Source organism: Babylonia areolata, chromosome 8 (genome assembly GCF_041734735.1).
Source record: "Babylonia areolata isolate BAREFJ2019XMU chromosome 8, ASM4173473v1, whole genome shotgun sequence".
In the NCBI taxonomy this organism is placed as follows: Eukaryota; Metazoa; Mollusca; class Gastropoda; order Neogastropoda; family Buccinidae; genus Babylonia; species Babylonia areolata.
Genome location: NC_134883.1, coordinates 17,416,278 through 17,428,290, shown reverse-complemented (window position 1 = coordinate 17,428,290; position 12,013 = coordinate 17,416,278). Strand labels below are relative to the sequence as shown.

The 12,013-nt window shown below is 38.1% G+C and overlaps 1 protein-coding gene across 1 annotated transcript; it reads left to right on the top strand.

Moving 5' to 3' along the window:
• The first annotated feature begins 7 nt into the window (after nt 1–7).
• On the top strand, nt 8–10,307 carry LOC143284592 (uncharacterized). The gene is made up of 2 exons (XM_076591418.1): nt 8–64; nt 2,018–10,307. The coding sequence occupies exon 2, from the start codon at nt 2,143–2,145 to the stop codon at nt 3,895–3,897; it is 1,755 nt and encodes a 584-aa protein (XP_076447533.1). The 5' UTR covers nt 8–64; nt 2,018–2,142; the 3' UTR covers nt 3,898–10,307.
• The last annotated feature ends 1,706 nt before the right edge of the window (nt 10,308–12,013 follow it).

Below are 12,013 nucleotides of genomic sequence, written 5' to 3'. Positions count from 1 at the left end.
CTAGGGCACCTTTCCAAGATGGCTGCTTTCGTCAACTTCGTTGCATGTTTCGGCGACTTATAAAGTAAGTTTACCTAGCAATCTGGAATGCGAATACCACTGATCTAACTACAGAATAGCACATAATTGCGTACTGGTATAACTGAAAAGTGTTTTGAGACCATTGTGTGGTAAATATGTGCAGAATGTCACTTCATATTTTTTGCAATTCGAGAAAAGTTCTCGTGACGGCAGGGCCTCTGCTGTAAGCAGATTCCAATGATGTCATACTTCAGAAGTCAGCCATCGTATATTTCCATTTTCTGTGGATTGTAACTTTGCAGTACGTCTTACTTGATAAGTTCGATTAAACTCGTTATTTGTATAATTTAATGCGTCATGTTAATCGCAAAACTGAGGGTCGAGCTCAAAAAGTTCCTACAGATTGTGTGTGAAACGATGTATCGTTGGATGACTAATGCCTCAGCACCAGCTACCAGCAGTTTATCACCACGTGCTGACGGTTGTAAAGCCGAACATCAGCTGACATTATTGTTACTCATAACTGTAACTAAAGTAACGACAGCAGTTAAATTAAAAGAAAAGTTTTCAGGTCGTCGTTGACTTCATCTTCCACAACATTCAGCAGCAGCAGAAAATGCCCTGTGTTGGCTTTTGATGTTTTATCAGTTTGGTTAGTTGGTTGAGTCTGGGTTAAATGAAAATTGCTTCAGGCAGTATCACGGAGAATACTGAATCGTGTAGTTAATTATATTATATGATCATTGAATGAATGATGTACATACTTTGTGTAGAACCGGTTAATGTTTAATACTTGCACAGATGATTCACTGTTTCAATGTTTGCATTAGATTGTTTTCTATTCTTCATCACAACAGATTTCCCTGTGCGAAATAGAGGCTACTCTCCCCAGGAAGTGTGCATTGCACCACCGCAGCACTGCCCTTTTTTTTCTTTCCTTTTAATAATATAGTTTTAAAAGATTTGTTGTTTTTACCTTTAGTTAAGAAGCATGTTTGTTTCCTACCAAGGTGGGTTTTTCTACAGAATTTTGCTGGGCCAACCATTTTGTTGCCATGGGTACTTTACATGTGCTAAATATATGATGCACACGGGACCTCGGTTTATCGTCTCATTCAAATGAATGGTGTCCAGAACACCACTCAAGGTCAAGTGGAGGGGGAGATAATATTTGCGAATGTGGGATTCGATCCCATGCACTAAGATTCTATTGCATATGCGTTAGCACTAGGCCATGACTCCACTCACTAACTGTGTTATCATTTGGACAACTATTAGTAGAGTTGTAGACTCATATGAAAATCAAGATCATGGAGCCCATACAGTCATACCAGTGATGATAATGATGGATGCCTGTTACTGTTAGTGTTAAACATTATTAGAGTGACTAAAATTAATCTGTTATCGAATATATGCACACATACACACTGATGATCACAGTCATGATTCACTAAAATCCATAAACTTGGCTTTACTTTTTAAAGCTTATGTTCACATACAAAGTAGCAAAGAGGCTCATTGATTTATGCTTAATAGTAACATTAACAGTCGCAAAAGAGACTGGTTTAAAGCTTAGAGCTTGTGAAGTGTCACAGAGGAAACAAATCTAGTGCTGCATTATTACTGTACATTAAAGATTTTTTTTTTTTCCCTTTCCATCTGTTTTTGAATCTTTTATGTCAACAGTAATGACATGGGTTGATGTCTTAGAAATAGTCATTGATTTTCAAGGAAACAGAATCAGCTAGCTGCCAAATAACAGTTTAACTCTTGAAATATGCATCTCGGGTATTTTTGTTTTGATCACTATATTGCATATAATCATGTGTAAGCATCAGACAGCTAACCGGCATATTCCTGAAATGTATCCATTGAAGGTTTGCTGGATGGTTCTTGATGATGTGAAGTTGGACTGTGATCAGATGTCATTGGCAGTTTAACCATGTATCATTTTGTATGTAGTGCTGTAACAGTTGTGGTTTTTGTTCTGTTACAGGATAGGTCATCCCGCTCACACTGCTGATGTAAAGACGAAGGTCTGATCAGCCCATTCCCGCGCTCAGCTTTGCTGCATTTGTTGACACCTTTCACCTGCTTTCCAGCTTGTCAGACCCAGCAAACATGGCTGACGACCCAGGACACAAGGCTATGTTGTACTTCTTGGAGATCCTCATGTACAGCAACACTCCCATGACTGTCAGCCAGCTGGCAGGTCGCTTTGGGAGTCGCAATTTCACGCAGGAGATGCGGACAAGTGCTGGGGGGAATGAGGCAGGCCTTCGCAAGTTTCTCTTGAAGTACCCGTCTCTCTTCACAGTCAACGGGAATCTTGTCAGCTTGAACGACGGGACAGCTCCTCTTGGAGGGAATTTTCGTGAAAGCAGCCCAGCCTCCTCCTCCAACCAAAGCCAACCTGACGTTTCCGTGGAGACGGAAGCGGTGCAGTACTTTCGTGGCAAACTTCTAAAGAAAGGAGAGAAGTGGATGCCGGTGAAAAGCTTGGCGGGTCATCTATCACAAGCCACTCCCGACATCAGGGAATGTGTTGGGCCTCAAAACGAGTTCCATGCTTGGCTGCTGAGGCATCCACTCATTTTCGAGGTGAAAGATGAACTGGTGTGCCTGAAGGATAACATCCGCAGCAATGCAGCCGATCCCAGCATTGAAGGCAGAGAGGAGATGCCACTGGTTATAGAACGACCTGTCAGCTTTCCTAGTCATGCTCAGCACACGCCCAAAACCAAACGTCGGCCCAAGTCTTTGGAAGTACCCAACACGAAGCCCACCTTACCTCAATCCAAGGTGGCAGCTGCTGTATCAGCCAGTGGCAAGCCAGGCCCCATCACAATGACAGCCAATGAGTACAAGGCGGTCATGTTTATCAAGAGCGTCATTGACAAGAAAGGAGACATGAAGGTCAACAGTCTCTCAGGCCACTTCTCTCAGGCTCCAGAGTCACTACGCAACACAATTGGTTGGAGCAAACCGGAGCTGGAGCGTTTCATCCAATCACATAACAACATTTTTAACATCTCTGAAGATGAAACTGTGTCTGTGATAAAAAATACTCGATTGAATGTCATAATAACAGGCAGCCGCCCTCAGGCGCAGAACAAACCAACCGTGACCAACCGCAAAGGAAAGATTTTCCATGTGGCTAAGTTATGGGGCATTATTGATCTTGGAAAGCATGAACATGTGTTCATAGACCGCACAATTTTTGGAAAGAACATTGATGATCTGAATAAGCTGTTGAAGGTGGGAGAGATGGTGTGCTTTGATGCCATCCCAGCCCCTAAAGGCAGCAGAGCACGGTGGAGAGCAACAAAGGTGTGGAAAGAAAACGAGTCCATTGAGGATCTGATTGAGAAGGTGGCTGCCCGTTTGGACATACCTTTAGATGGTGTGGTGAAGGAACCAGACACTCCCATGGGAACAATGAATGATGAGATTCGCCGAATCTACCCAGATCTGGATGACAGCACCGAGCCCTCCACGGCGGCCACCCCTCTCAGTATCGGGGGCATCAACTACTCCTTTTCTGACGCCGCACCCAGTGGGGCGGGTGTAGTGCCGGTCTGGAACTTCCATCACGCAGAGCTGGAGGGCATGAAGGACCCGGACGACATCCATTTCAGTGATGACGAGGAAATCTCCCCTCGGCTCTCCATGGTGGCTGAACGGCACTTCATGAATCGTTCGGTCCTTGGGGACAGCCCCCGCTCTGCGCCTAACTCCACCCTTTCGAATGGAAGTGACTCTGTGGTGTCCAGCACAGCCAGCTCCCCGCAGAAAAAGAAGCTGGTGACTGTGTCCTGCCAGACTATTGTCACCGGGGAGATTTTGGCCACTCAGCTGTTCCATGAAGATATTTGAAAGCATGACTGCTTGGTTCTTGTGATTTCAGTGAATTTCTGGTCCTACTACTTCTAGCTTTTTTTTTTTTTTTTTTTTTTCTTCAGCCCTTCCTTCCCCCTCCCCCCTTCATCCCCAGTCCTCTTTGGATGCAACATGCATGTGATGTTGGCTTTGTTGATTTTTTTTTTAGCTTGAATTTTTAAGATATTCTGGAACATGTTTTCCTTTTAATTGGATACAACATTCGAAAATGTGTTGGTATACATCAGCATCCTATTAAAGGATGCTTTTCACTGCTCCATAAGGGAAATCATGATGTCACAGGTCATTATTTCATTATATTGTAAGAGTAAAGCTGAATCGTGAAGTATTGTTTTCTCATGTCTGTAGTTCCGTTATCGCAGATATAAATAATTAATGCCATTTTGAAGAAACCATCATTAACTTGGTTGTTGTGGTCTTGTACGGATATGAGCATGCTCGCAGTGAAGTAAGGGTAATTTCTCAGCATTGATAATGATTGCATTTGAATCTTTCACTTGATTGTGATGTGGGCTTGCTATATCTTTTCAACTGAAATAGTCTCATGAATTTACTGCTTTATATTGCTTTTTATTCTCATTCAGTAGACAATCATGTTCTCTGTAATTCTTAACCGATACAAGTAGTTGGATAAGATGTTAGCTAGGCTTCATACGCATGGACATCTTTACTTTGATATCCTACAGTCATTTGATTTTTTCCTCAGAAAACATTTCTCTGCCAGATACCATCCAGTCATGTTTTAGACTAAGAGAAAATCTTTTCATTATACAAGTCCATTTTTATTAGATAGGAACAGAAGCACCCTGTTTGAAGTGTGTTAAATGGTTTAAGTTAATTACAACAGGTTTTCGGAGGGGGGTGGGGGTGGTGGTTGTTGTTTTTTGTTAAGCGCCATTTAAAAAAAAAAAAAAGTTTTTACCTTATATGGGCTCTTGAGGCCTGATAAACGTGTGGGTTTATGCCACAAAAACAGGCAAAAACCCCCCCAACCCAAAACAGAATCCCATTCTCAGACCTCAAGTTACCAAAAAAGTTGTTTGAAATTAAAGGGAGTGAGAGATTGGATAAGACTGATACTGTAATAGGTGGTGTTAGGGATTTTATTGTTGTTCTCTGCTTGTCACCAGAGATGTACTCTGTTTGCCACACGAGGTGGAAGAGAGATAATCTGTCCAAATTTATTCTTTGGCAATATGGTTTCCATTACAGTTACATGTATCACAATATCAACATCACATGTCCAGCACATGGTGATATAAACAAAATTGGTTCTCAGTTTCCTTTCTCTTTCCTTGCTTTTGGACTATTAAAAAGTAGCCGTGTATGAATACTTTTTTCTTCTGTGACAGTATTCAAGTATTGAAATCAACCCCCCTTTTTTTTTCTTTAAGATCAATGTAGAAAAAAAGAAGTACTAACCATTTTTGGTGCTGCCAGGAAAAGGAGATTAATTTAGTCATGTGAGTCATTGTGCTGAAGATTTGACTTTTAACATTTTTGAGTGAAACATCATATGGGATTTTTCATATCAGTAGTTTTTAGAAGCCTGATTCTGATTTTTAGTACCTTAATACAGCTCAAGTTTTCACTCTGGGCAGATCAAAACTATATCATTATCTGAAGTTTTAGATAACAGATTTTTAGTGTCAGCTGTTTCATTGTCTGATTTAGGCACTACATTGTTAGTTTCATGTTGTTTGTTTCAGTATTTATTTTCCAATTTATTTTGGAAATAGAAGCCTATTGTAGTTGCATGTGTTCATTGTGTACTGTTGTGTGTGTTCTCAGTAGAGAAGAGGATGAATATCTCACAAGAAATGAATGAGACACTTTGAATTGCTGTCTCAGCAAAAGTGACTTTTCAGCCTTAAAATCATTTATCACTGACCATGAATTTTATGCATTGACTTTGTATGCATGGTTGCATATATTTTTGGATTGCAGGTCAGTTCTGTGTGTCACTGGTTTTGATTTGCCGTGCGAATACCGCATTTGGTTGTCTCATGTTCTGAAGAAAAACTTTTTTTGTGTGTGGCTATTTTGTCTTGTTACACATGCTTTAAAGGTAATGGAAACAAAAAAGTAGATGCAAGGTTATTAATCAGCAGTATAAGAATTTATAAAGAAATCTAGATAAAGTAACAAAAAATGTTTTCTCTCTCTCTCTCTCTCTCTCTCTCTCTCTCTCTCTCCTTCTTTACCTTTATGTCATAAAAATTTTATTGCATGGAGTACATTCTCATCAGAGATCAGACAGACATACAAAATTTTATTATTCAGAATTTTTGTCCACTGTATTACATCATACAGTGAATTTCTCAGAATACAAAAGAATAGTTGGTCTCATTGCAAGAAAGTGACCTAAAACGTTCAATAAAATATGTTAAATAATAGATGTATTTTAATAGTACTGTATAGACAGTACCTTACTTCTTAGGGTGTGCATTTAAATACTGGATACTGACATTTTACACTGCCAATACTTTACAGTGTATGTTTGTATAAGATTTTACCAATGTATATATGCATTTTACAAGATATACTGTTGCATAAGGTTTTGTGTACACAGTTTTACTAAAATAAATATGTTAGTTGAATGGTTAGAGACCAAACAAGCACATCTAACAATCGTGTGCAACACTGAAAATAGTGATATTATAATGTGATGCCTTCAATATCATTACTATATCTGGAGTATTTTCACAGTGTTCCTTTTTCTTTTCTTTTTTTCTTTTTTTTTAACATTGAAGTTACTAGTACCAAAAGCAAATTGCAGTAAATATAAATTATAAAGAAAGGAAAAAAAAACACTGCTGATGGTGCTGTGAGAAAGGGCTTTTGATTGGTTGGAAAGGGGGAGGGGGTTGTCTTCGGAGTTGATTTATTTTTAAACTTTTGGCAAATGGTTGTATAAAATTCCCACTCCATTTGTTTTTGCGTTGCTTTTTCCATGTGTAACATAGATGGATGTACATCTTACAGTCTACTTACAGTTCTAGTATTTGTGTGTGTATGTGTGTGCTGACAGTAAACTGTAGTAGCAGTGACTGGTTTGTGTTCTGGTGGGGGGCTGAGAAATTGGTTTGCTTTCACTTTTTTCCCCTGTGCATTTTGTAAGGATATTAATGAGGGACAATGGTATTTAATATCAGTATTTCACTTTTTCGCTCAGCATGTACATATCAGTATGTAACCTGAGAGGAGAGAGAGCAGAGAAAATGTCAGTATGTAACCTGAGAGGAGAGAGAGCAGAGAAAATGTAAGGATAGAAGTTCAGCTGCTCCCAAATTATAAAAGAAATAAAAGTTTGGGAATACTGTTTGAGTTTACTTTAGGAAATATTATGAATATTATTGTGTGTCCATATAATATCCAGTATGAACATCTGAGGATGGACTGATCTTGACTGTGCTATTGTAAATGCTACCTGTTGCACAGTGTACGTAGATTTAGTATCTACCTTATTACTATTATCAATGCAGTATTAAGCTTTTTATATGTAGGAATGTGTGTTCAAAATATGGTTTTGTGGTTGTTGTTTTTTTGTTTTTTCTTTCTTTCTTTCAAAAAAAAAAAAAAGGTTTCAAGTATTAGTTTGAGGGGGAAGGAGGCTCTTGGGCTTTATGTGTGGTGTGAGAGTGCAATGTCATTGTTTGGTTCCTTTGTTTTTTCCTTAGTGGCTTGAGTTATTGATGTTCATCTTCATGTCTGTCTCTGTCTCTATGATCTGTCTGTCTGACTCACTATCTCTCTTTGTCTCTCAAATACAGTGCACTTTAAAATGGGTAGATTGCTGAATGTTAGAGAAAGTTTGTGAATGTGAATGCAATTGAACTCTATATTGCAAAGAAAAGAGGCAAAAAGACCACCCAGAAATATATTGAATTTATTCATCATTGGGTCATGTGTGCTTGTGTACATCTTCATGTTTACCAAGAAGGTAATACAGTATAACATAATTTGATAATAAAGTAACAGTATATAACTATATTGTACAAATGTAGACATGTTTTCCATATTGATTTGACCATCCTTTCCCTCCTTGCTGAAGAAACTTTTCTTTCCAACAGTTCTCTTGTCTGCCACTATCCATTTGCTTTCTCATCTCAGTCTGATATCTTTTTGACATTTGATATGGTTTCAAATGCTTCAGTCTCATTGAATTTAATTAACTTCTTCCTCCAGTGCGGTTGTGCACATCACCTAGGTATTTCTCTCTCTCAGGGTCAGAGGCTTGTTTCTCCCACATACCCCACCCGCTCCCAGCACCCACCCTCCCTTTATTTGTGGTCATACGCATCCCTTATTTAATTTTTTGTCTGTGGTGCTCATGCGACTTAAGATTTCATGGTTCATGTGTTATTGTTTGTGATAAGGTGATTAATGTGGATGGAGAAGAAACTAACAGGAAATCTAAAATTAGAAAAACATTCAGGCATATTTCCTTGTTTTTGCCAAATGCAATATATCCAAAATATGCAAAATTAGATGCTACTGCAGTGGGTTTTTGTTTTGGGTTGTTTTTTTGTTTGTTTTTTTTTTTTGGAAGGGGGGGGGGGGGAGGTTTTGATTTTTTGGGTGAGGGGCTGGTCCACTCAGTTCATTTGTCAGTTAGCTCCCTTAGTCAGCTGTTCACAGAACTAATGTTGATTTTAGGATCTTTCAAACTGCAGTTTGTGGACAATTGGGAGGATTAGGTTGGTTTAAAAAAAATTATACTCTAGATTATTGTGCTTCTTGGTAATCATACCTCCCCTCCCCATACTTTTTTTTTTTTTTTTTTTTTTTTTTTTTCAATGCCTGCTTTTGGGTGCCTTGACGGTTGACCTTTCTGATTCAATGCTTGTGATTTTTACCCAGTTCTTCACTCATAAACATTGTATTTGCTTGCAGTTACCTGCATGGAAACATGTGTATACTCTCATGTATACATGTGTGAGCACATGTGTGTGTGTGTGTCTGAGTGTGAGTGTGCATCTGAAATACACAGAAACACCCGTGTGATCATCTTTGTTTCATTGATTTGAGAAATGTCTTCTGTTCTTTTAAAGAAAAAAGGTAACTGTGAAGATCTGAGTCATTTATAGTTGCTTAGTAAGAATGAGTTGTTGGTGGGGTTTTTTTTTTTTGGTTTTTTTTGTTTTTGTGTTTTTTGTGTTTTTGTTTTGAAATTCAGCAAAAAGAGTGAGCTGGGTGAAAAGTAAACTTAAATGTGTTGGTCAAACACGTCAGTTTGGATTATTGTATTGTGCTAGCTGGAGTGACATATTTTCTCATTTCACATCTGTGATCAATTCCCCAGTTTGGTATGCCTTTGCGTAAGGTTTTTTATTCTTCACTTATCTTACCATTTAGGACTTTTCCCTCATGTTTCATATTATCACCAGAAATGAGAAAAAAGGGCAGTTTATAATTGGTATCCATTGCCAATTGAAGAGAGGAAAAAAGGGAAGTTTATTGTTGGTATCCAGTACCAGTTGAGTGAACATGTGTTTTATTTAACTTATCTTGCAGGTGGGTTTTTTTTTGTTTTTTGTTTTTTTCTTCTTTGTAATCATAGATTTTCAACGATTTCTTTTCTTTTTTTTTCTTTTTTTTTATATATACATAAGCTTTAGATCATTTTGATTATATTAACATCATTAGGTTGCATGATTAAGCTAATTCATTTATTTATGTACAGGCATGTCATATATTTGTATGGTTTTTTAACTTTTCTTGTGTGTGATAATTAAAAAAAGAAAAACAAAGAAGAAAAATTCAAGAAGAATTGTCTTGAACTTAATACTGAGTGTAAAGGAAGCTTTTAAAATCATGACAAAATAAAATGCCAATGATAGAAGTATGCCATGGAACAAACCATGGGCCATAGTTACTATCAGCATTTGATTTCAGTCTTTTTCATCTGGAGAATATTTCAGTTCCTGATACGTGACTGCTGTGTGATCTTTTGAAGAACAAACACAGTCTTTGCCATGTTGAGGTTTCAAAAGATTAGTGTGGGCAAACTTCATACCTTTACTTCAGTACAGTCCTCCTCATTTATTTGGAACCTCACAAAGTGGAACTGGCTTTTTCTGTGAACAAAGTTATTTAAACAAGAGTACACAAAAAGTTGTATTCGAAAGAAAAAAAAAGAATAACCTTTTCGATTCATTGACAGTAACTGACTTCTCTCCAGTGAAAAAGATTGTGTTTTGAGGTCTGCATGGATGATCAGACAATGTCTTCCAGAGAGAACAGGCACCCATGCAGTGTGGGAATATGTGAGGCATGATTTACTGTGAAACCACTGTGAATGAAACCAACCTATGAACTTCTGTGTGCAATCGTTTGTAAAGAATCTTTCATGTTTGTATTAAAGTATCACTTAATCTTGGAAACTGGCTCTGTGTGTTCATGTGCACATCTGTGTCTTCAGTGTGTGTGTGTGTGTGTGAATTGAGAATGATCTGTCACATCTTTGGTGGTTGGTTTTATTGTCTGTATTGTATTATACTTCAGCTACAGCAGACTTCTCTGCACATAATTCTGGCTGCTTAGTGTTTGCTACCATAATCTGGCACTGTTGTTTTTGGGTTTGTTTGTTTTTTTGTTGTTTGTTTTTCTTATTGGGTATATGTTTTCTCCTATGCTATCAAAATGGATTTTACCACTGTATTTTACCAGGAATAACTCTTGTTGCCATGGGTTCTAACTGCACACATAATGTTAGGTTATTGTCACATGTAAAGAAAACTAATAGTAATACTCAAACCACCACTAAGTGACAAGTTGAGGGGCAGTAAAAATACCAGTCCAGATGGGAACTGAACCCTTTGACACTCGCTTCCTACTTGGGCACATTACTGGCAGGCCACCACTTCGCCAAGATCAAGAAAATACTTGGAATTTTTTTTCTTTGATAATGATCGGATTGAGGTTGAGAAGAGGATACAAAATATCAGTGCAGAACTGAACTTAAAATACTTGAATACAAAATTTGTAATCTAAATTATTTTTCAGTACCACTTGTTCCAAGTCAGCAAACACAACAAACTGACTGCAGTAGTTGTCCATTCAGGAAAGCAGGCTGAGGAAACATCCCTCAGAAGTGGAGACAATATGTCCTGTGTCAGTTTGACAGCCTCCACTAATTAGTTATGCTGGACTTCAAGTTGAGAAGCCACAATTTTCTTCTTCTTTTTTTTCTTTTTTTTTCTACTTTCAGTTTGATGCTTATTTTCCATTGTTGGTGGAAACGAAACAGAAAGCTAGCCGAACCTAATATATTTCCCCTAAGCTGTTTTGGGAATAGCTTGCATGTGGAGCTGTCAGCCACCATAAAGTCCATGGCTACCAGCAAGTTGGTAGTCACCTGTCATTCAAACAAGCTTGGTCCAGAAACTATGTACATGCATGGCACTGAAGGGGAGAAAATAAGTAAAGCCAGCGTGAAAACAGTCCATATTGGGCTACAGCATTGGAGGTCAGTTTTCATAAGCCGCCTTTATAGGGGGTGGTGTAGGGGTTGCTTTGATGATAATAGTAATGATTATTATATTTCATTTTTATATAGCGCTGTAATTCAAGCACAAGCAAGCTCTAAGTGCTTTACAAATCCAGTACCTAAAGTGAAACAAGAAAGCACATGCAAAGTAGTAGAAACAAGTAAAACAGTATCATTAATATTATAAAAAACACAATGCTCAAAACCCACAAAGTAACATTGTCTCAATACTACAACTGTTACACCCCAACATACACACACACACACACACAGATGATTAAACGGCTGAGATAACAGCAATTTTCACATAAAATATATACATGTAAAAAGGAGCAGTAATTTGCATGCCATGGATTTGTCGTGTTTCAGTTTGATGTGTACCATGCTTAATTAAAGAATTACTGTTAAGCTAATTAAAAGTTTGAAGCTGTGACCTATCACTGTGATGAATACAGGCTACTATCACATTAATTTTGTAGCTTCTTGTTCAAAGCAGCAATGATGATGTCTGCTCACCAGTCGCATAATTGATTTGTCATCATTGTCAGTTACAGTCGCGTTTCATGTCGTACCCCAGGTCTCCCACACAGCCACCCTTCA

Excerpts from the sequence above, each read along its gene's own strand:
- LOC143284592 (XM_076591418.1), top strand. The coding sequence starts at position 2,143 with ATGGCTGACGACCCAGGACACAAGGCTATGTTGTACTTCTTGGAGATC.